Source organism: Mytilus californianus, unplaced genomic scaffold, assembly GCF_021869535.1.
Source record: "Mytilus californianus isolate M0D057914Y unplaced genomic scaffold, xbMytCali1.0.p SCAF_53, whole genome shotgun sequence".
Taxonomy (NCBI): Eukaryota; Metazoa; Mollusca; class Bivalvia; order Mytilida; family Mytilidae; genus Mytilus; species Mytilus californianus.
Genome location: NW_026262705.1, coordinates 1109739 through 1135095, shown reverse-complemented (window position 1 = coordinate 1135095; position 25357 = coordinate 1109739). Strand labels below are relative to the sequence as shown.

At 33.3% G+C, this 25357-nt stretch overlaps 1 protein-coding gene across 1 annotated transcript in view; it reads left to right on the top strand.

Annotated features, from left to right (window-relative positions):
• Positions 1–23318, top strand: part of LOC127703875 (uncharacterized) — a 36724-nt gene extending 13406 nt beyond the window's left edge. Inside the window, exons 6-9 of the mRNA XM_052207951.1 lie at positions 6625–6718; positions 11830–11918; positions 14312–14422; positions 20848–23318. Of these exons, the coding sequence (XP_052063911.1) occupies positions 6625–6718; positions 11830–11918; positions 14312–14422; positions 20848–21024 (471 nt within the window). The 3' untranslated portion in view covers positions 21025–23318. The remainder of the gene's footprint in view (positions 1–6624; positions 6719–11829; positions 11919–14311; positions 14423–20847) is intronic.
• The last annotated feature ends 2039 nt before the right edge of the window (positions 23319–25357 follow it).

Genomic DNA, 25357 nt, shown 5'->3' with positions numbered 1-25357 from the left:
AAATTAGTAATTTTGTGTTTTAGTTCCATTCTCAGATGCTATGAGCAATAGGTCACCTATATTTGGTGTATGTAATGATTGTAAGATGTACTAGTCTGTCTGGCAGGATTCATCTGACCTTGACTTAATTGGGAAATGTTATGTTTGCATGGTTAAGTCTGTTTCTCAGAGACTACATGTGGTGAATGGATGGATTGTAAGGTTGACATCCTTATCTGGAATAGGATCCCAGTTACAGGATACATGTACCAGTACAGTACCCTAGAATGAAGTCCCTTAATAAATCTACCATCTTTTAAAAGTGATATTGTACCGAGATGAAAATTATGTAAAGATGCTTAAATTTGTAGTACATATGTATATCTACAGGGTATTCATCGAACTTTCAACTTCTGTTAAATTTTTAAGTGATTCTGAAATATATAAGGTGGATGATTGTCTGAGTAAATGGTCCAAATTTTATTTTGATTTTAACCAGGAAGTTAATAAAATGACCCTATTAATACTCAACACAGTTTTGCTCTCATGACCTTCCAAGAATTCACCCAGAAACCATGAAGGGGGCTACTAGTATTAGAAGCTAATTGAAATTTTGCAGTCTAATTTAGGGAATAAAAAATCTGCCCCTCAGTTATGATAAAATTGCATTGAAGTAATCCATGGGGGAAATGATTGGGTCCCTGTTCCATCTGGCAGAGTTTATCTGAACATGACCTTATTTTCATTGTTGAATGTTAAGTTTTTGTATGTCAGATACTTTAAGCAGGTCAGTTTTATTGGTGTATGGAATGATTTAATGGTGTCTGGCAGTTTTGTTTGACTTTGACCTAATGTATATGGTTCAGAAATCAGTGTTATGTTTTCATGGTAAAGTTCTTTTCTTAGAAACTATAAGCATTTGGTTAGCTAAATGTGGAGATGGAATGATTGCAAGGCATATAATTCTGTCTGGAAGAGTTTTGTTAAGGATTTGATTGTAAGGCGTACATGTTTGTCTGACAGGGTTTATCTGACCTTTACCTCATTTTAATTAAGTCTCCCAAACGAAGTTTGGGAAGACTTATTGTTTTTGCTCAGTTATTATTATTATTATTATTATTCTTCTTCTTCTTCTTCTTCTTCTTCCTCTTCCGCCGCTTTTAAATTTGAACATGTCCGCACCCGTTCTCCAAAACCACTTGTCAGATTAACTTAGGGTTTCACAATATGTTAGACTAACATGTCTAGTGGTGCAATCAGGGTTTTGTTTGTGCAGTGGGGTTTATAAAGCGGTACTTTGAGGGGCAAAAAGAAAAGAGAGTTTTACTATAGAACCCTATGGGATTTTATTTTTTTAAATTTTCAAATGATTATAAATTGAAAACCGTTTGTGATAGACACAATCTTTTTAATTGAAAATGTTCTAAATGATAAAGCCCATTAAATGAAATACAGGGTAAGTCCCCAGAGGTCACCCCCACCCCCTGCCATTTAAGAAAGTTCTAATACCTTGTAAGTGGTCAAGATCCCCACCCCTAAACCATATATATTTTGGTTTGTCATGCTAAGATGGTTTGAATGATATACAGGGTTAGTCCCCAGGGGTCATCCCAACCCCCTGCCATTTGAGAAAGTTCTAATATCTTGTAAATGGTCCAGATCCCCACCCCTAAACCATATATATTCTGGTTTTTCATGATAAAGCACATCAAATGAAATACAGGGTTAGTCCCCAGGGGTCATCCCAACCCCCTGCCATTTGAGAAAGTTCTAATATCTTGTAAGTGGTCAAGATCCCCACCCCTAAACCATATATATTCTGGTTTGTCATGCTAAGATGGTTTGAATGATATACAGGGTTAGTCCCCAGGGGTCATCCCGACCCCCTGCCATTTGAGAAAGTTCTAATATCTTTTAAATGGTTGAGATCCCCACCCCTAAACCATATATATTCTGGTTTGTCATGATAAAGCACATAAAATGAAATACAGGGTTAGTCCCCAGGGGTCACCCCCACCCCCTGCCATTTAAGAAAGTTCTAATATCTTGTAAGTGGTCAAGATCCCCACCCCTAAACCATATATATTCTGGTTTGTCATGCGAAGATGGTTTGAATGATATACAGGGTTAGTCCCCAGGGGTCATCCCGACCCCCTGCCAATTGAGAAAGTTCTAATATCTTGTAAATGGTTCAGATCCCCACCCCTAAACCATATATATTCCTATTTGTCATGTCTGTAACATTTGAATGACGTATACGGTCAGTCCCCAGGGATTCCCCCCACCCCCAATGTTCTAGTATCTTGTAAATGGTCGAGATCCCCACCCCTAAACCATACATATTCTGGTTTGTCATGCCAAGATGATTTGAATGATATACAAGGTTAGTCCCCAGGCATCACTAATGCATATAACTTTACTGGACCAAACCAATATTCACTGCATGTTGCCCAATGTCAGGTGACCCTGGCAATTACGAATTATGGGAGCTTCTTTTGGGAGACTTCGTAACAGCATCCTGTTACAATCATTTCTTGTTGATTATTGATATTAATGTTAATTTTAGGTATTCATGGTAATTCTTGTATACATTTTTCTTTAAGACTCTTTAACATAAAGTCTATCATGAACAGTTAAGCAGGCAAGACATTTCAGCATATGCATTATTTTTGATTCATCCATGCTGGATCTATGCGATCACTCTGGTTTTGGAGATGGTGAAGAATACTAAGTTGAAGACATATGATGAAACTAATTATGTGTTTTTATGACTTGCAGAAACTTTCTACACCATTTTAATCATAAACTGCCAACTTTTGACATGTTATTTTCTCTTAAATTACGAAAAGATTGGTCGAACAACCCTTTTCTTTTAGATGTACACTTGCATATAGTTCCTTTGTAAATCAAAATTTATAATAATTTACTATTTATGAATTAATTTGAAAAAGTATTTGTACATCAATTGAATCAGTTAGTAAGAATTTTGAAAGTATTATATTAGTATCTTATGCTTCTTTAAGTTATTGTTCAATGAACTTTGGGTCAAGATGTGTATTAATATATCTAAGTTGATTCCCACTCTTTTTTGAAATGGTATTACTCTAATTCTTTCCATAGTCAATATGATTATCAACTGTCATGATTTTCAAATAATTACACTCAAAGGTGTAAGTATTAATTGGAAACAACCCCAGTCTTAATTCACCACAGTTAATATCTCATGACCTGTTACATAATTAAATAGACACAATTTATTACACACCTCACTGAATACACACACTCTTGACCTCAATAGTAAACCTACAAATGTATTATTTATTTTGATCTACACTACATTAAAATATTCTGTTAATTTTGCTAGCTAGCTGAATGATTAATCAGATGTGTTTTTTTTTCAAAGAAAAGACAAAAAATGAAAAAAATAGGTATAAAAAATGCAAGCAAATTTTATTTCACTTGTAAAATCAGTGTCATTATCATCTGACATAAGTCAATAATCAAGTTCTAATTAATTAGTTACAATTATCAGAAATTTGGTTGAAACAATAAACAAAATTGCATTACTCTTACCTGAGCATTTTCTGCAATAAAATTTATTTGTCTTGTTCTACATTTATATCCCATTATATTGCTATTTAATAGTAATTGGAAATATCTCAGCATTAGGTATTTGTACATTTAAATTTGAATACAGGACATGTATTTTTTCTTAATGAAGAATGAACACCAATTTAGATAAAAAATAGTTATTATTTTTTTTAAATTTTTGTTGGTGAGAAAGTGCATTTCAAAGGCCTCTTTCTGGAAATTATTAAGCCAGTTATTATTAAAGGCATATAAAAAATATATTACTGGTTTGACAATTTCCCTTTCCATTCTTGTCAATACCATTAAATTGCAAATATCTATAAAAAAAAATCTTGATAGAGTCTAAAATTGAAATATCAATATATATATAAATCAATATTTGCATCAATATTGCGAAATTCCCTACCTTTGGATAAACAGAAATTTTACAGTAAGATTGGAAATGGAAAGAGAAAAAAATATATAGAAGTATGGTCAGAAAGAATATCAGACTAGCTATGAATATGGCTGGATCACAACATCGACGATGCTTTTTAATTTTTGGTTTGCTGTTTTGTTAATCAATACCTTGTATCTCTTTTTCTTCTGGTTACAGAATTAATGATTATTTTAACCTCATTTTCAAACAGAAAACAGGTTATTAACTTGAGTTGTACAGTGGTTTGGGCAAATGGTCATTAAGGCCAGCTATCGTTTATTCTGTTATAAACAACAAATACTGTAATGTTTGTTGTACATGATATTTCTTCCATTTGGAACTTTTATAATAAAAGGACTTCTATTTTGTTACATATCCAGCTGTTTAAGTGCATAGATTTATTTATTGTTCATACAATGCTTTTCAAATTTTAAAATGTTGTTATTGTTGAAAAAATGGAGGTCAAAATTTACAATGATCCTTTTTTTGCTATTCAGGAGTTATGGTCCTTGATTCATTGGAAAATTATTGAAGTTTATCTGGTTTCTGTGAAACTTTAGAACCTTTCAACCAATGGTTTTCAAATTTTAAAAGTTGTTACTAATGGCAAATTGCATATTGATGATTTTTATACAAACGCAAAAAATTTTGCGGTCGTATATTGGTATGACGTTGGCGTCGTCGTAGTTTTCATCGTCGTCCGAAGACACATTGGTTTTCGCACAATAACTTTAGTTTAAGTGAATGGATCTCTATGAAATTTTACCATAAGGTTCAATACCACAAAAGGAAGGTTGGGATTGATTTTGGGGGTTATGGTACCAACAGTTAAGGAATTAGGGGCCAAAAATAAGCATTCTAGTTTCCAGACGATAACTTGTGGAACGTTGTATGGATCTCTCTGAAATTATGCCACAAGTTTCCATACCACAAAGGGATGGTTAGGATTTGCTTGTGGGGGTTATGGCTCAAACCGTTTAGGAATTAGGGGCAAAAAAGGGGGGGAAAACAAGGGTGTCCTGGTTAATGGACAAATACTTTAGTACAAAACATAATTTAAAGCAGTGTAAGGGAGGTAATTCAAATACATCATTTGAATTACCTCCCTTACACTGCTTTTAAATTATGTATAAAGTAATGGTTAATGAACAATTAAGACAATTTAAAAGCAGTGTAAGGGAGGTAATCCAAATACAATGTTTTGATTACCTCCCTTTCACTGCTTTTAAATTATGTTTAAAGAAATGCATATTTATTAAGGAAGACCAGTAAAAATATCTGCAAATGTTGCATCTTTTTTTTTTTTTACAAAAAAATTCATACGAAAGATTTGACACCATATTTTAAATTCTATTATGAAATAGATTAAGTTACTTGTAGCACTATGGTAAATTCAAATGGGTAATTATGGTTGCAAACTCCATTGGAAATTTGAATTGAGATAATTGAGGAAAAGAATTTTTGGGGGGAAAAAGGGGGGGGGGGGGGTGAAAAGAAGTTGAGGGGGGTCAATTATTTCTCATTTCAGATTTCAGAAATTAAAAAGAAAAATCTTTAAATATTATTTTTTTTGCAAAAAAAGTGTGTGTGTGGTTGGGGGGGGGGGGGGGGAGGTTATTAAGCAACAGCATAGTGTATTCACAAAAGCAAAAAAGGGGGGGGTAATTTTTTTTGTTTTTTTTGGGGGGGGGGGGAGGGGTGAATTCGCAACAGCAAAGTGTATTGCACAAAAGCAAAAAATTGAATATAAATTCAAATCATTTGACAACTGTTATTCTGTGTCAGAAACCTTTTATGTGTCAAATATTTAATTACAATCCAAATTCAGACCTGTATCAAGCGCCAATATTGCTTCCATTTTTGCCCCAACTGTTCAGGGTTGGAACTCTGCGGTCGTATCCAGCTGCACTCGGCGAAGCAATTTATTACCTTTGCAGTTATGATCCTTGATGAATTGAGAAATGGTGCTGTATTGGTTTAACAATGACACTAATAAATGCAATAAATACATGCTTTACTATATACTTGACAGCCTCTTGTATGAATATTTAGTTTATATTACCTGTATCAAAATAAGAAAAAAAATAAAAATGCAGAAAACTGAAAAGATGAAAAAGGGTAATTTATTTTGTGCAATTTGCCAGCTTTTATTTAAGATGTTTGTGCAACTTACCAGCTTTTATTTAAGGTGTTTTTGTGCAACTTACCAGCTTTTATTTAAGGTGTTTTTGTGCAACTTACCAGCTTTTATTTAAGGTGCTTATGTGCTTCTTACCAGCTTTTATTTAAGGTGTTTTTGTGCAACTTACCAGCTTTTATTTAATGTGTTTTTTGTGCTGAAAGGACATTCATTATTTGTTGTGTTTCTGATTTTCAAATCAGATGTATCAAACATCATTAAGATATGAACATAGATATAATTTTACAGTAATTTTGGAGTAATGTCTTTCAACGTAATCTGTAAATAAATCTGCATATGGCTCTCTTTTATTACCTTCAATTATATGTACCGTTTAAACAAGTTTTGTAAAAAAAAGGCTCAGTAATGTAACATTCCAAACATAGATCACATATGTCGAGCCTTGAAAATAAAATCAAATTAATACTTTAATTTCTTATTTCTTATATTTAATTAGGAACAGAAATTTCTTCAGAACTGCCACAAATATATTGGAAGCACAGAAAACAAGACTTCTCTGAGGTCATTATTTTATCCTGCTCTTCAAGAAGGTAATAATAAGTTTAAAAAAACATTTAGTTTTGATTGGGAAGAAGATTAAAAGAATATGCACATTTAAAGTGTCTTTAATTTTAGTGATTAGGAAAAAATAAAGAAGAAATTCTGATTACTGTGATTATGCAAGATGTATGAGGGTCTTGATGGGGGTCCTTTATTTCTTTATCCTTTAATTTTTTTTGTCATTTTTCTCTATTCATTATTTATTTTGCCCATCATTCCCATTATTATCCGTATTCTTTATATTTTAGCACCCCATTATTTTCAGACCTTAATTATGTTTGCTTAATTTTCTTTGTTCTTTATTTGTTTGCCCTTTATTCTGTACTTTTTGCACATTTTGTATTCTTTGTATCTCATCCAGACCCTCATGTAATAACTGGTGTTGGTAGTGTGACACACTCCTAGCAGGTGCATTACATTTGTGCACATTTGGGGATTTATTTTATTTACTATTGTGCATAATATTTTTTATTACATTTGGGCATTTTCGTTTTTCAAGGTAAAACAATTGTATCGATAATTCATAATAAATATATATATGTTGAAAAGTTTGGGGTATTTAACAAAATGTGTTTAAAATTTTTCATATTGGGGTAATAAATTCTTTTCGTTTGATCAATTTAATATCAAATAACTGTAAGAAATCCTGTAAGAGCTTAAGGCATACTGAAAAGTGAACAGTAATTTTTTTCCAGAGAATACTGAATGCTGAACACTTAAAAATAGATAAATTATGTCAATTTTGACCGTTACGCCAAAACATATTAAGCATTTTTGTTGAGAGAAAGAGAGACATAGGGATCCTGGATTCCGTCATTGGCATCAACATGTTGGTTCAGTCTATGGTTAAAAATTTTTTTAGACATCAATAACTTTGTCAAACTTTAATGGAATTTAAGGAAATTTGGACAGAAGCTTGTTTATGACCAAAATACAGTATCCAGAGCAAAATTTTGAAAAAAAATATTTTCATTTTCCTGTATTTTACTGATAAATGGACTTACCGGTATTTTTTTTATTTTACAGTTAACATTTAGAATTGGTGTGAGGTTAAAGTTATTCAGTCATCAATAACTTTGTTAAACCTTCAATAAATTTTACGAAATTTGGACAGAAGCTTGTTTTATGACCAAAATACAGTATCTAGAGCAAAATTTTGGAAAAAAATATTTTTATTTTCCCATAATTTATTGATTAATGGACTTAGTATTTTTTACAGTTAGCATTAAAAATTAGTCTGAGGTTAAGTTTTTCAGTCATCAATAACTTTGTCAAACATTCATGGAATTTTAGGAAATTTGGACAGAAGCTTTATAGTTAAGACCAAAATGCAGTATTCAGGTCAAAAATTTGAAAATATTTCTTTTCTTTTCCTGTATTTAACTGACAGTTTTTTTTTACATTTAACAAATAGATACAGTCTACGGTTAAAGTTTATTACAAATCAATTATTTTAACAAACCTTCATAGAATTTTATGCAACTTTGGCAGAAGTTTTTTTATGATTAATTGATAATGTCTGAAGGTGTAATACCACCATTGATTTCCCCTATTAAGTCTTCGTTAAATTTGCACTTTTCAAAAATAGTGCAGAATTTATCTTTGTTTCAAATAAAGAAATACCTGGCATGAGTAAAGTTTTATCCTGTCTAGTACTATAGACGAAATTTCACATAACATTTCATTGCATATAAGAAAATAACCATCACTGGAAGTTAACCAATCAAATTTGAACCCCTTTTTTTCCTGTGTACAAGCTTTAGTAACCATGTAACCTCAAGTTCCCAAAATTTTCTATAGAAACACCAAATAAAAAAACAACGGTGCTTTGAAAACCCAATATATATGTTTATGACTCAGAAATTTTTTACTGCAATGAAGTGTAGGATTAAATTCCCACAACTGTCAAATTCAAGGGAATATTTCTTTTCTACCCTTTTTCGTATGCAACCGGATGTGGCGTACTATGATTTGGTGGTATTACACCTAAAGAAGACTATTTTGTTGAATGAACTAAATGTGATTTTTAACCGAATTTTCGAAGGAAATATTGGTTATTGATTGGGGTATGTACTGCGGGCGGAAGGGCGGCTGCCAAACAGTGTCTCTTCAATAACATGAAAATGCTGTGATGATTTTTTATACCCCTGCTTTAAATATACCCCCGCTTTAAAAAGGGGGGGTATACTGTTTTACCTCTGTCTGTCCTTCCGTCAGTCCATCAGTCCGTCTGTCCCATGAATAATTTCGTCGCATTTTTCTCAGGAACTACTTGACAAGGATTTCTGAAATTTGGTTTCAGGGTTTATATAAGTCAGCTATACCGTGTGATGCGTTTTCAGATTAATCACTCAACAACTTCCTGTTTACCGTCAAATATATGGGCTGGGGGTATCATCAGTGAGCAGAAGCTTGCAGTTTCACTTGTTTTTCCTTTGTAATACTGGTTATTTCAAGCATTACTGTCAAGTTTTGTCATAATTAGTTCAATAGTTTGAGAAGAATCTAGTATAATGTAAGACAACATCTACAGTGATTCGAGCAAAATTTCTATGAAAAATCCAAATCAAGCTGCATCATGATAGAATATAGTGTGGACCAATAAATGATCAAATATTTATCTCATCTGCATAAAAACAGTGGAATATGATACAAAAGATGACTCTAGGATGATAAATACCACTAATGGACCTATTTGTCTTTATTATAAGGTTCCTTTTGGTCCATTTATACCTCTAATTTCCTCAAAATTTCAACTTTTTAGGCCAATAAATAAAAAAATTGGGGTAACTTTCACTCATTTATGAAAGAAATGTAAAAGCTTCCCTTTTAGTGAATAATTTGTTGTTACTGCTTAAAAAATTATTTCATTTACTAATAACTATATATTTATTAAAGTATTACTTAGGAAAAAGTTTTCTATTATAGCAAATTATAAGAAATAAGGAGGAAAATTCAGAAAAAGCTCCCCAAAACACTGAGTATGGCTTGATGTGTCTACTAATATTAGTGGTAGAGTCCTATTTCAAGACAATTTTCTCATAAAATGTGTTTTTGAGACTCAATCCACTCAGAATATTTCATTTTTGTAATATTTCCCTTAAATAGCATGAAATTTTAACAAATGAGAGTACACACAAGGTCATATGTGCATGTGCAGCTTCCCATATTAGGTGTAATAAATACCGCCATTGATTTTCCCCTGTTAGTCTTTGTAAAATTTGCACTTTTCAAAAAATTGTGCAGAATTTATCTTTGTTTCAGATAAAGAAATACTTGGCATGAGTAAAGTTTTATCCTGGCCATGCAGTACTATAGACAAAATTTCACATAATATTCATTGCATATAAGAAAATAACCATCATTCAAAGTTAACCAATCAAATTTGCACCCCTTTTTTTCCTGTGTACAAGCTTTAGTAACCATGTAACCTCAAGTTTCCAAAATATTCTATAGAAACACCAAATAAGAAAACAACGGTGCTTTGAAACACCCAATATATATGTTTATGACTCAGAAATTTTTTACTGCAATGAAGTGTAGGATTAATTTCCTACAACTGTCAAATTCAAGGGAATATTTTTTTCGCCCCTTTTTCGTATGCAACCAGATGTGGCGTACTATGATTTGGTGGTATTACACCTGAAGCAAACTTTTGAACATATATTTTTTCATTTTCAGTATTTTTCTGATAGATGGACTTAGGTTTTTACAGTTAACATTTACAGACAGTCTGGGATTAAACTTTTTTGACATGATAAATTTGTAAACCTTCATGGAATGTTATGAAACTTGGACAGAAGCTAATCTTCAAGACCATGAAATAGCATCTAAAGAAAAAGTTTGAATTTTTTTTTAAATTCTGTATTTTACTGATAAATGGACTAACTTTTTAGTCAACATTATGCTTTTACACAGAGACAGCAGCAATCGCAGTAGCTGTGGAACTGTAGCTCTTAGGTTCTTATGTTGTTTTTTGACTATTTGCGGACCATAGTCCGCAAATAGTCAAAAAATAACATAAGGACCTAAGAACTACGGTTCCGCAGCAGCAATCGCAGGTGAGACAGGGTTCCGTAGAACCCCATACAAATTTTTGTGTTTCTTGACACTATGTTGGAATTTCGAACAACCACATATCCTGAACTTAGGGCTTGACACACCAGTTGTTACAGGCAGAAGTGAGAAAGAGGCTTGACATATTCAGCATGTGAATGGTCATGTAAGATCAGAAGTATTTAATCTTGAGATTTCATAGGTTTTAATTGGCATTTTATATTTTATAGAACTAGTTTTATATAAATAAACATAATCTACCTGTATTTACTAGTTAAATGAATGTGTACAAATGTAATAAAAAGTTGGGCGCAATTGTAATGATTTTTACGTGCAAAGTTAATGGTCATGCATGCAGATCTAATGAATTGCTCTTACCAAGAAATGAATGGGGGAGCTCAATTTTCTGACCCTTCACAATTTTCTGTACATTTCCTGCTGCATCCTTAAATTGTTCCCCTTTCTTTGTCCATTCTCACTCCCTTTTCATTTTTGGCCGGGACATATATAATAATTTTTTGCAAGTTTTCAAGAAAATCTAGGTTTTGAAACATAATTACAAAAAGTAAATGAACATTTAGCATAAACTGCACCTGAAATACATTTCTTAATTCAAGTACATCATGTACATAAATATTCAAGTACACAGTACATAAATATTCTAGATTAGAACATACATGAAAATTCAAAATCTTGCCTAGGTTATAATAACTGTATTTTACTGACATGCCAAATGTATGAATAACATATCAATGTTTGCTCCTTCATCCCTATATCCAAGTACTGTGGATTCATCATTATTAGTTGGATACCAATTCGTGGATTTAGTGGGTCTTTTGAACTATTAGTTTGTTTATATGTTCACCGAATTACAAATTCTCCATAGGAAAATATGCAATATTTGGCAAAACCACGAAATCAAATATCCATGATTATGGAAGTTTTCCTCAATCCACGAAAAATTGTACCCACAAAAATAAGTTATTCCACAGTAATGTTAAGGGGAGTGCTTCAGTGTAGTTCTTATTTTCGTTTTTTTTCACAGTGATTAAAGAAGGACAAGTTAGATGTGGTGAACATTCTGATTATGGCAGTTTGACCTTGTTATTCCAAGATCAGATTGGTGGGCTAGAGGTGAGAATTCATAATTTATTTTTATCTTTTAGTCTTTGAGATCCAAATATTTAGAGTTCAATACAGGTCAAAACCTAAACAGGATAGTCACTGTTGTAAAATTGATTTTCCATTTTTGATTCATTTGGATGCACTGGGTTTTCATTATATATTTACACTAGATTGTGTTTAACACCCAAAGAGTTCTATCAAATCAAATACAAAAAGTATTAAAAATATTCATGAATCCAGTTTTTATACGACCGCAAAAATTAAAAATTTTTTGGTCGTATATTGGTATGACGTTGGCGTCGTCGTCATCGTCGTCTTCGTCTGGCGTCGTCCGGCGTCGTCCGAAGACACATTGGTTTTTGCACTCTAACTTTAGTTTAAGTGAATGGATCTCCATGAAATTTTACCATAGGGTTCAATACCCCGAAAGGAAGGTTGGGATTGATTTTGGAGGTTATGGTACCAACAGTTAAGGAATTAGGGGCCAAAAAGGGGCCAAAAATAAGCATTTTTGTAACTTCCAGACAATAACTTGTGTGTAAGTGTATGGATCTCTCTGACATTGTACCACAAGGTTCCATATCACAAAGGAAAGGCTGTAATTGATTTTGGGGGTAATTGCCTCAAAATTTTAGGAATTAGGGGCCAAAAAAGGGGCAAAAAACAAGCATTTTTCTAGTTTCATGACAATTACTTGTGTGTAAGTGTTTGGATATTTCTGAAATTGTACTACAAGGTTCCATATCACAAAGGGAAAGCTGGAATTGAGTTTGGGGGTAATTGCCCGAAACGTTTAGGAATTGGGGGCCAAAAAGGGGCCAAAAATAAGCATTTTTCTAGTTTCCAGACAATAACTTGTGTTCAAGTGTATGGATCTCTCTGAAATTGTACTGCAAGGTACAATACCACAAAGGGAAGGCTGGGATTGAGTTTGGGGGTGATGAATCATAAGGGGGTTCAAAAAATTTGGGGGGGGGGGATTTTTTTTACTTTTTTTTTCTTTTTTTTCCTTTTTTTTTTCTTTTAAAATTTTCCATTTTAAGTTGGTTATTTCTGATTAATATTTAAAAGCAAATAATAATGATATGGTAGGAGATACACACCAAACAGGATGTGTAAATCATTATATAATAAGTATTGTGCAATAGCAAGAAATTTTCAATTGCACAGTATTGCACAATAGCAAGAAATCTTCAATTGCACAGTATTGCGCAATAGCAAGAAATCTTCAATTGCACAGTATTGCGCAATAGCAAGAAATATCCAATGGCACAATATTGCGCAATAGCAAGAAATTGTCAATTGCACAGTATTGTGCAAAAGAAGATACTTCGTATAAATTGCTTATTTCTTGATCAATTTCAATGGGGTTTTATTCTTGAATTCTTGGGGTTCTTTAATATGCTGAATCTAACCGTGTATTAAGTTTCTGGATTTTGGGCCCCGTTTTTAAATTGGTCCACATTGAGGTCCAAAGGGTCCAAAATTTAACTTTGTTTGATTTCATCAAAAATTGAATTATTGGGGTTCTTTGATATGCCGAATCTAACCGTGTATTTAGATTCTTAATTTTTGGTTCCGTTTTCAAATTGGTCTACATTAAGGTCCAAAGGGTCCAAAATTAAACTAAGTTCGATTTTAACAAAAATTGAATTTTTAGGGTTCTTTGATATGCTGAATCTAAACATGTATTTAGATTTTTGATTATGGGCCCAGTTTTTAAGTTGGTCCAAATCGGGGTCCAAAATTAAACTTTGTTTGATTTCAACAAAAATTGAATATATGGGGTTCTTTGATATGCTGAATTTAACCATGTATTTAGATTTTTGATTTTTGGGCCCCGTTATCAACTTTGTCCACATTGAGGTCAAAAGGGTCCAAAATTAAACTTTGTTTGATTTCATCAAAAATTGAATTCTTGGGGTTCTTTGATATGCTGAATCTAACCATGTATTTAGATTTTGGATATTGGACCATAATAGGTGAATGTCCAATTTAAAATTTTTAAGTTCTTAGACCACATTCATTCTGTGTCAGAAACCTATGCTGTGTCAAATATTTAATCACAATTCAAATTCAGAGCTGTATCAAGCTTGAATGTTGTGTCCATACTTGCCCCAACTGGTCAGGGTTCGACCTCTGCGGTCGTATCAAGCTGCGCCCTGCGGAGCATTTTATTGAACCATGTAATTCCTTAAAAACAAATAGTAAATAATCAATTAGTTATCATCCTTTATATAGTCACAAGGCAAAAGTTATTAGAAAATGTATTTGCAATATCTTTTACATTTTTGCTTCATATTGTGTATCATAGTTCATCCGTACCTTTAAGTTTGTGAGAAATTGAGAAAACACAAATCTGTTTTCATAAAAAAAGACAAGAAATACAATTCCATTTTAAGGTTAGGAACTGTGAAGACCAATATGTACATGCCACACCGATACCAGGCACTGTTGTTGTCAATATTGGTGATCTGATGCAAAGATGGACAGCTGATAAATTGAAGGCTACTGTAAGTATTATCATATAAATAATAGGTTGAAATGTTGGTTAAAAATGGATAAGACAGAATCTGAACAATACATGTTTTATTCCTTCTTTTACTTTAATATTTACCCTTTCATTTGTAACCATGCCCTTAATTTTTATACGACCGCAAAAAAATTTTTGTGGTCGTATATTGGTATGACGTTGTCGTCGTCGTCGTCGTCGTCTGGCGTCGTCCGGCGTCGTCCGAAGACACATTGGTTTTCGCACTCTAACTTTAGTTTAAGTGAATGGATCTCTATGAAATTTTACCACAAGGTTCAATACCACAAAAGGAAGGTTGGGATTGATTTTGGGGGTTATGGTACCAACAGTAAAGGAATTAGGGGCCAAAAAGGGGCCAAAAATAAGCATTTTTGTAACTTCCAGACATAACTTGTGTGTTAGTGTATGGATCTCTCTGACATTGTACCACAAGGTTCCATATCACAAAAGGAATGCTGGGATTGATTTTGGGGGTAATTGCCTCAAAATTTTAGGAATATGGGGCCAAAAAAGGGGCAAAAAACAAGCATTTTTCTAGTTTCATGACAATAACTTGTGTGTAAGTGTATGGATTTTTCTGAAATTATACTACAAGGTTCCATATCACAAAGGGAAAGCTGGAATTGAGTTTGGGGGTAATTGCCCAAAACTTTTAGGAATAAGGGGCCAAAAAAGGGCCAAAAATAAGCATTTTTCTAGTTTCCAGACAATAGCTTGTATTCAAGTGTATGGATCTCTCTGAAATTGTACTGCAAGGTACCATACCACAAAGTGAAGGCTGGGATTGATGATGGGGGTAATTGCCTCAATATTTTAGGAATATGGGGCCAAAAAGGCAAAAAACAAGCATTTTTCTAGTTTCAGGACAATAACTTGTGTGTAAGTGTATGGATCTTTCTGAAATTGTACTACAAGGTTCCATATCACAAAGGGAAAGCTGGGTTTGAGTTTGGGGGTAATTGCCCTAAACGTTGAGGAATTTGGGGCCAAAAAGGGGCCAAAAAACACATTTTTCTAGTTTCCAGACAATAACTTGTGTTCAAGTGTATGGATCTCTCTGAAATTGTACTGCAAGGTACCATACCACAAAGGGAAGGCTGGGATTGAGTTTGGGGGTAATGAATCATAAGGGGGTTCAAAAAATTTGGGGGGGGGATTTTTTTTTTTTCCTTTTTTTTCCTTTTTTTCCTTTTTTTTCTTTTAAAATTTTCCATTTTAAGTTGGTTATTTTTGATTTATATTTAAAAGCAAATAATAATGATATGGTAGGAGATACACACCAAACAGGATGTGTAAATTATTATATTATAAGTATTGTGCAATAGCAAGAAATTTTCAATTGCACAGTATTGCACAATAGCAAGAAATCTTCAATTGCACAGTATTGTGCAATAGCAAGAAATCTTCAATTGCATAGTATTGCGCAATAGCAAGAAATATCCAATAGCACAATATTGCGCAATAGCAAGAAATTGTCAATTGTACAGTATTGCGCAATAGCAAGAAATATTTAATTGCACAGTATTGTGCAAAAGAAGATACTTCGTATAAATTGCTTATTTCTTGACCAATTTCAATGGGGTTTTATTCTTGAATTCTTGGGGTTCTTTAATATGCTGAATCTAACAGTGTATTTAGTTTTTTGATTGTGGGCCCCGTTTTTAAATTGGTCCACATTGAGGTCCAAAGGGTCCAAAATTAAACTTTGTTTGATTTCATCAAAAATTGAATTATTGTGGTTCTTTGATATGCCGAATCTAACCGTGTATTTAGATTCTTAATTTTTGGTTCCGTTTTTAAATTGGTCTACATTAAGGTCCAAAGGGTCCAAAATTAAACTTAGTTTGATTTTAACAAAAATTGAATTCTTAGGGTTCTTTGATATGCTGAATCTAAACATGTATTTAGATTTTTGATTATGGGCCCAGTTTTCAAGTTGGTCCAAATCGGGGTCCAAAATTAAAATTTGTTTGATTTCAACAAAAATTGAATATATGGGGTTCTTTGATATGCTGAATCTAACCATGTATTTAGATTTTTGATTTTTGGGCTCCGTTATCAACTTTGTCCACATTGAGGTCAAAAGGGTCCAAAATTAAACTTTGTTTGATATCAACAAAAATTGAATTCTTGGGGTTCTTTGATATGCTGAATCGAACCATGTATTTAGATTTTGGATATTGGACCATAATAGGTGAATGTCCAATTTAAAATTTTTAAGTTCTTAGACCACATTCATTCTGTGTCAGAAACCTATGCTGTGTCAAATATTTAATCACAATCCAAATGCAAAGCTGTATCAAGCTTGAATGTTGTGTCCATACTTGCCCCAACTGTTCAGGGTTCGACCTCTGCGGTCGTATCAAGCTGCGCCCTGCGGAGCATTTTATTGGAAAATGTACAGGTTCAGTTTCAAAGCTGCACATGCAGTCCCCTTTTCTTGTATCACAATATTGTTAAAACTGCAGGTTTAAAATTTTGTTTATGAAAAAATTAGAATTTCAAAGAGCAGTAAGAAATCAATGGTTTTTGGTTTTTTGTTAACAATTCATTATTACTCAATTGTATAATGAACCTCACCTTGGTTTTCATAGCAAATATAATATATAAAAATCAAGTGTCCTTTCTTAGATTTAGATATTTCAGTTTTACACCAGAAACTCTACACAAAAATTTATGACAAATGGGATGATTTTTCTTTCCCTATTGTTAATTTTCCTTTTTTGAATGGTGATGTTCCTCTGGCACCATCTTGCGCTGTTTATATATCCCAACTCCTTCGTTATGCCAGTGTCTGTAGTGACGTTTTGGATTTTTATGAGCGTAATCTATGTGTATGTTTCTCGTTTTTTATATAGATTATACCGTTGGTTTTCCCGTTTGAATGGTTTTACACTAGTAATTTTTGGGGCCCTTTACAGCTTGCTGTTCGGTGTGTGAGCCAAGTCTCCCTGTTGAAGACTGTACTTTGACCTATAATGGTTTACTTTTATAAATTTTTACTTGGATGGAGAGTTGTCTCATTGGCACTCATACCACATCTTCTATATAATTACTGGTTAATTATTTAGTCAGGGATTTCATTACCACAAATTACTTAAAACCTTTACTAAATTCTTCCATAGATACAAAGATTTGGTTTGCAAGTTTGGCTGTACCTGTAAAATACTTATTTCAGACAGAATAGCACATCCTTAATTTTTACAGTGATGTTGTTTACCCAGCCCAGAAATTTATATACGATCCCGGTAAACTTATCAATACTTTAAAAAAAACTTATTCTAATTCAACACTGTAATTAGATCTTTGAATATTGTTTTTATTGGTATAAATATTGATTTTGTCACCAGTAAATTAAAATAATACTAATAGTTTTGTTATACACTTATGCACTTTTAACAGTACTACAATCTGTCGATCCTTTATTTTGGCATTGCACAAAGCCTTGTTTTTCTCTGACTGTAATTGACGTCTTTACACTAAATCCATTGGATGTTGGATGTGTACTGATTGATATTTTAGTCTTAGATACATGATTTTTTTTATTAGTTGTTATTGGCTTTGAACTAGCTGTCAGTAACTGCGAGTACTCTCTGATCTGTGCTTAGTGTCCTTTTTGTTGTTAGGGATGAGGGATGGATAAATACCCTGCCACGTCCGGTCTGTGTTTATGTTTGATGTTGTCCTGCTTTGTATTGATCTGATCAGTTAAACCTTTTTCAACTGATTTTTGTCGAGCCTGCAGTCATATGTCCATTGCCCTTGACCTCATTTTCATTGTTCAGTGACTACTTAAAAAAAAGTTAAGATTTTTTGTAATGTTAATATCTCTCTTATTATGAGTAATAGGATAACTATATTTGGGATGTGCATATATGTAACCTTGCAAGGTCCTCATGCCTGTCAGAGAGTTTTCACTTGACCTCGACCTCATTTCATGGATCAGTGAACAAGGTTAAGTTTTCTTGGTCAAGTCCATATCTCAGATACTATAAGCAATAGGTCTACTATATTTGGTGTATGTAATGATTGGAAGGTGGACATGTCCAGCTGGCAGGTGACATCTGACCTTCACCTAATTTTCATGGTTCAGTGGTAAAAGTTTAGTTTTGTATTTAGTCTGTTTTTCTAATACTGTATGCAATAGGTCAACTATATTTGGTGTATGGAAATATTTTATGATGAACATGCCCAACTAGCAGGTTTTATTTGACCTTGACCTCATTTTCAAGGTTCATTGCTCAATGTTAAGGTTTTGTATTTCGGTCTGTTTTGATCTGTTCTTCTAATATTGTATACAGTAGGTCAACTATATTAGGTGTATGGAAATATTTTACTATGTATGGAATATTTTTAAGGTGTATATATGTCTGTCTGGCAGGTTTCATCTGACCTTCACCTCATTTTCATGGCTCATTGGTCAATGTTCAGTTTTCATGGTTAACTTTGTTTCTTAGATACTATAAGCAATAGGTCAACTATATTTGATGCATTGAATGATTTTAAGGTGTACATGCCTATCTTGAAGGGTTCATCTGAACTTGAACTCATTTTCATGGTTCATTGGTCAATATAGAATTTCCATGGTTTGGTCTGTTTCTTTTGTACTATAAGCAATAGGTCATCTATATCCGGTGTAAAGAATGATTGTATTAAAGGTGTACATGTATATCTGGCTTGGTTTACCTGAACTTGACCTCATTTTTCTTGGATCATAAATGTTAATGTGATACTTGTAGTAAAAAAACTTTATATTTAGGACTATCAACATAAAATCAATGGTCAGTATAGTAGGCGAGACATTTCAGCGTGTGCACTCTTGTTTGTTATAGTTTGTTCTTATGTTGTGCTGTTACACCACTGTCCCAGGTTAGGAGAGGGTTGAGTGCTCACAAACATGTTTAACCCCACCACATTCTTTATGTTTCTGCCCCAAGTCAGGAGCCTGTAGTTCAGAGACTGTCGTTTGTTCATGTCTGTCATATTTGTTTTTCATTAATTGTTTTGTTATAAATTAGGCCATTAGTTTTCTCAATTGAATTGTTTCATATTTTTCATGTCGGGCCTTTTATAGCAGACTATATGGTATGGGTGGTATGATGAGACCAAATGACGTAAAAGTAAGCAACTGTTGGTCACCATACAACTTTATGTCCATTTCTCAGAAATATGTACTACATGTATAAGCAATAGGTCAACTACATGTGGAGAATGGAATAATTGTAAGGTGTTCATGCCTGTCTGGCAGGGTTCACCTGACCTAGACCTCATTTTCATGGTTCATTGTTTGACATTTAGTTTCATGTTTAGGTCCATTTCTCAGGTACATGTACTATAAGCAATAGTTCAACTATATGTGGTGTATGGAATACTTGTTAGGTGTTCATGTCTGTCTGGCAGGGTTCACCTGACCTTGACCTCATTTTCATAGTTCATTGTTTGACATTAAGTTTTTGTGGTTAGGTTTGTTTATCAAATATTATAAGCAAAAGGTCAACTACGTTTGGTGTATGAAATGATTGTAAGGTGTACATGTACCACTGGCAGGTTTCATCTGAACTTGAACTGGCCATTTTCATGGATCATTGATAATATTTAATTGATGCCTGTAGTAAAACCTTCATGTTAAAGACTTTCAACATAATTAATATAAATTTCAGTCATGATCATTAAGCAGGCAAGACATAACAGTGTGTGCAATCTTTTGTTGTTTATAATATTGTAATGAAATAACTTAGAATACTTGATTCAAACTTCCTAAAGGTGTTAAACAGAAATTTCAAATTTGGGTAGTTTCCATTTATTTAGGGTGAGGAACTCAACAATTTTAAAAGTAAAATACTCAAAATCAACTTTACTTCTCAGTTACTCTAACAAAAATTTTGTAATATACAGTATCTCAGAAATAACCATTTCTTGTGTATATAGCCAATGAACTTATATACATTGTAGGTGTTGAACAAAAGAACATCCAAAATATTGTCTCATTTAAAACTAATATAAGCTCAAGAAGCAAGATATTTGTTTTGAATATAATTTAGCTGTGTAATATTAAGTGATTGCTCTTAGACCTATAATACTGCCAGAACAGTGATTTAAACATTATGTTTTTCAGTCTGTGCATCCGTTCGTTCGTCTGTTGTACAGTCCGTCCGTTCGTCCGTTTGTCCCACTTCAGGCTCAAGTTTTTGGTCAAGGTAGTTTTTGATGAAGTTGAAGTCCAATCAACTGGAAACTTAGTACACATGTTCCCTATGATATGATCTTTCTAATTTTAATGCCAAATTGGAGCTTTGACCCCAAGTTCATGGTACACTGAACATAGAAAATGATAGCGCGAGTGGGGCATCCATGTACCATGGACACATTCTTGTTTTATCCTGTTTCTAAAATTTATTTTTTCAGAAACATAGAGTTCTAAATCCAAGTAATGAACAACAGAGGAGGCAGAATAGACAATCAATGGCATTTTTTGTTCAGCCAGATGATAAGTTAATTATTGAATGTCTGGATAAATCTAATAAATATGAACCAATCAGTAGCATTGACTACTTAAATTCAAGATTTAAAGTAACATACTGAAATGTACCATAATCCATTATCCATATTATTTATGTGATTTATTCTTATATTCAAACATTTATTTTAATTTGTAACATATATATATATCTACATCACTAGCCTGTCAACACTGATGTTGTGAGTTGGAAACCCAGCACATAGTAGGTGCGTTTGACTCTGATCTTAATTGACTAGGATTACCAGTTATCCAGTCGAGGGTCATGGTTCTCTCCGTGAACTCCGGCTTCCTCCACTAATAAAAAGTCACCACATAGCCAAGATTGCTAAAAGAAAAAAAAAATACTATTACAATGTGAAAAATAGACAAACTACTGAGCATATCTATACCTCTACTCTAAGAATGGGGATCATATTGAAATCATCTTTATCTGTCCATCTAGCTTTCATCCATCCATTTGTCCATCAAATATATTTCTCACACTTTTTCTTCAGTTGAAACCTTAAAAAATGACTTCCAATTTGTTTCACCAGCTTGACAGTGACTTGTTGTACTAACATTTGAACAGCTTTTAGATATAGGTCCGACATCTACTTCTTATTTGCCATATACTTTGAATTTTTCAACATTTTGAAGGAATTTAATATTTTTCATCACCCATTTCTCAAGTACTAATGAACGGATTATAACTTCATATTTAGTCAGTTGGTTGACAGTGATGAGTTGTAACATGTGAGCACTTTTCTGGGTCTCCAAAAATCTTCTTCCTATTTGCAATCATTTGATTTTTTCTGTATGTTTAATGAACTTAATATTTTCATCAAACCTTTCTCCTCCACTACAGAATGAGTTCTTATCTGGTTTGCAGCTTGACATTGAAAGATACCAAACGGATACTTTAAAGTCATAAGTCGAAAAAGATTTGAAAATAACATGGCAAAAAACGAAAAACGACAAAAAGACCAACAGTCTACAAAACACAGGTAATAAGCATATCCTGCTCCATATGTGGCGCCTGTGATGTTGTTCGTGTAGGTACACATTTGATGATAAAGCTTTTTCGGTAGGTCACAATTGAGGAAAAGAGGACAGGGTTGTGCTTACAACAATTGAAATATATCTGTCGTCATCTATGAAACATTCCATAACGGTAAACCAAGTTGTGATGGCATCCATAAATTAAGTTTTTGAAGGGATGATTTCAACTTTACTACAAGGAATTCTAGTTTAAAAGCTTCTTTAAAAGCAGCAACTCTATATCAAAGAAAATCATGATAGGAAATGCAAGCTCTGGAATATTGTATCAACTGGGAGATACATACTTCATATGTAAGTCCTGCTGAAATGTTGCTATATAAAAATGAATAGTTCACAAATGAGATGCTGAAATCCTCTGTTTTGTCGTAAAGTTTTGTTCTCCACCGACCCTTATTGTCAATTTCTAGAAGTAAGTCAAGATATGAGGCAGACTTAACTGTATCTGGTGTATCCTTTATTTCAAGTTGAACTGGATAGATGTGTTCAACATAGTCGCTGACTTTGAACTTTTAGTGAGAGAACATCATCTAGGTATAGCGGAACATGAAGGTATATGTGTAATTAAATGCTAGCTTCTTTTCATTCTTCATAAGAACTTATGAATTCAGCCTCATATGAATAAAGGAATAAGTGGTGAAGATGAGGATCACAGTTAGTTCCGTGCCTACAGGAAAACTGATTGTTAATTGAAATAACAAGTCCTTCAAACTTGGCATTTATGTTGTCGATCCAGAAACCAAGCATCTTGATAATGTCAGTTTCAGAGAATTTATTTTTTGAATTAAAGTGGATATTTAAAAAATACGATGTATCCCTCCCTAAAACAAGATGCTTGCTTCTATGTCAGCTATTCCTTGTTATTGAAAAAAGCAGGATTTTCAATTTTATTTTTAGTTTGAAATAGGGAAAACTTCTGTGAAGAGTAAAATAATCCAAAGTTAAATGTTAAAACAAAATTGCAAGAGGATAGAGACTTAGACTGTATGTACTCTACATGAATAACTGTAAGGGAAGAGTTTAATAGTACATGTACATGTAGTATATAATCCTGTATCTTATTTTGACTAAGTCAAACATTAATAACTGTCTGATCACATGGTCATATTGTCAGCAACTGTGTTATTATTACTTTTATGTTATAAACATATGGACATCTATGCATGCATGGTATATGCACTCACTGTTGTAATCATTTCATTATAAAAAGTCACATTACAAAACATATTGTCGAGTAAATTGATTAAGGGTCTCATTGTATTATTTCGTATCTTTTTGCACTGTACTAATATCAAGTCAATATACTTCTATTACAAGTGTTTGATATTGTTGTTTTTTAATCTATAGAGACAACACAAGATTGTTATAATGTTTTTTACCCATCCGTCTATCTGTCAGTCTGTCCGTTCATCCATCAGTCCTTTTCTTGTCATCGCAACTCCTCTAAAACCACCCAACAGAATTTCATGAAACTTTGTAGATACATGTACATAGAACATAATATGTAGATGTGCATATCAACAGGAAATTATGATTAATTTTTAGGCAGTTAAGCTGCCTTATGCTAACACCCTAGATTTGTGTTCTTCCCACTGAATGGTGTAAAAAGTGCTATTGATATTATCTAGCTAGCTAATATGTTATTAATAACTAATTGGGCACTTTTTTCATACTTTCAATTCAGGAATACAAAAAATATGACCAGAAAAACCTTAAATGATTGTCGAACCACCCAAAATTTTTGAAGTTGCACATAGGAAGCAGTGCTCAATAGAAATCCATACGTAGTTTATTATCCCATGTGATTTTGGCTAAGATGTTAAAGAACAATTGTATGAAATATTTCATCGCCGAAAATCTCTAATTACAAGTCGTTTACATTTCCCAAATGGCAAACGGCACAGGAAAATTGTTCATGTACACCAAATCTCTATGATAGAGGAAATAAAGTTATACATAGTAGTCTAAGTTCGCGGTAATTTTAACTTACACGAAACGTAAGCTAGTAAGGTCTAGTAAGTATTTTGATGTTATAAAGTAAGTTTTGTTTATCATGATCTTCTTTTCGTTTAAGAAGATTGTGATTAATTAATTAATTTCAATTAAATGTATGCACATTTAAATTCCTTTCTTTTATTAAATTATTCCGTTCATCACTGAACTTGCCATATAAAGTTGTTGTTGTTTTATGAATGACAAAGATGAAATTCGACGTTGATCGGATGTTTTATAAAATGTGGACAACTCGTCCCCGAGACAAGTCGGACCGAGTCCACTCGGACCTTCTAAGAAGACAACTCGGACCGCTTGTCAGATTTACTTAGACTAACATGTCTAGCGGAGCCATCAATCTTTCGTTTGTGCCTTGGGGTCAATTTAGGGGTATTTTGAGGGGCCTAAAGAAGGGAGGGGTTTACTATAGAACCCTATGCAGTGGCGGATCCAGAGGGGGCGTAGAGGGCGTACCCTCCTCCCCCCCCCCTTTGCTTGCACTTTTTTTTTGTTAAATGATTAATCAGACTAGACTTCGTGAACTTTGCCATTTCCCGTGTATTTAATTTTTATGCGACAATTCTTTACTTATAAAGATATTTTTCGCGGCTCGTATTTACTGTAATATATTATTGATTATGTCAAAGTCGTGTGATTCTCTACGGTGGAGTTGACCAGTTCGTCGAAAAAAACGTCACTCAGTCATTTTGAAATTCAAATTACAGTAACACATTGCTTAGGCTGAGGACGAGAAGCATGACGCCTTCAAAGCGACAAAGTATTGAGCAAGAACGTATTCGACTTCTATTTCACAATTCCACCCAACAGAAAGCAATACTCTATTACACTCTCATGAAAAAAAAAGATCCACAGCAATATTATTTACCTACGAAAACATGTTTAATCCCACACGCCCCAGCCCATTAATAACATTGCTGAATAGTGATGCCCAGTCAGTAAGCTCTAGATATAGATTTAAAGTCTAAGGTACGGACCATCTGATCTGAGGGGGCAGTCTGAGATATTTTAGAGAAAAAATTCTGACCCTGATTTTTGCCTCAAGCAAAAAATTCTGGCTGTATCTGGATTGAAAACAATAATCTTGTCCACTTTTTTGCTATTAAAAAAAAACATTTTAAACAGAATTATTTAGCATTAAATGAACATGATGAATAAAAAACGGGCGTAATTTTGTTTTTTTTTTTTGGGGGGGGGGGGGGGTTGCATGTGAATCCCATATCTGACCGGAATGTCTGTTTCGCCGAACTGATATACTGAATACTTTTTTTTCAAGGCCCGACTGGAACCTGGCTGCTGGGTGTGGCCTATATGTCTCCATGTGTCGACCGTCATTCACAACTTCATTGT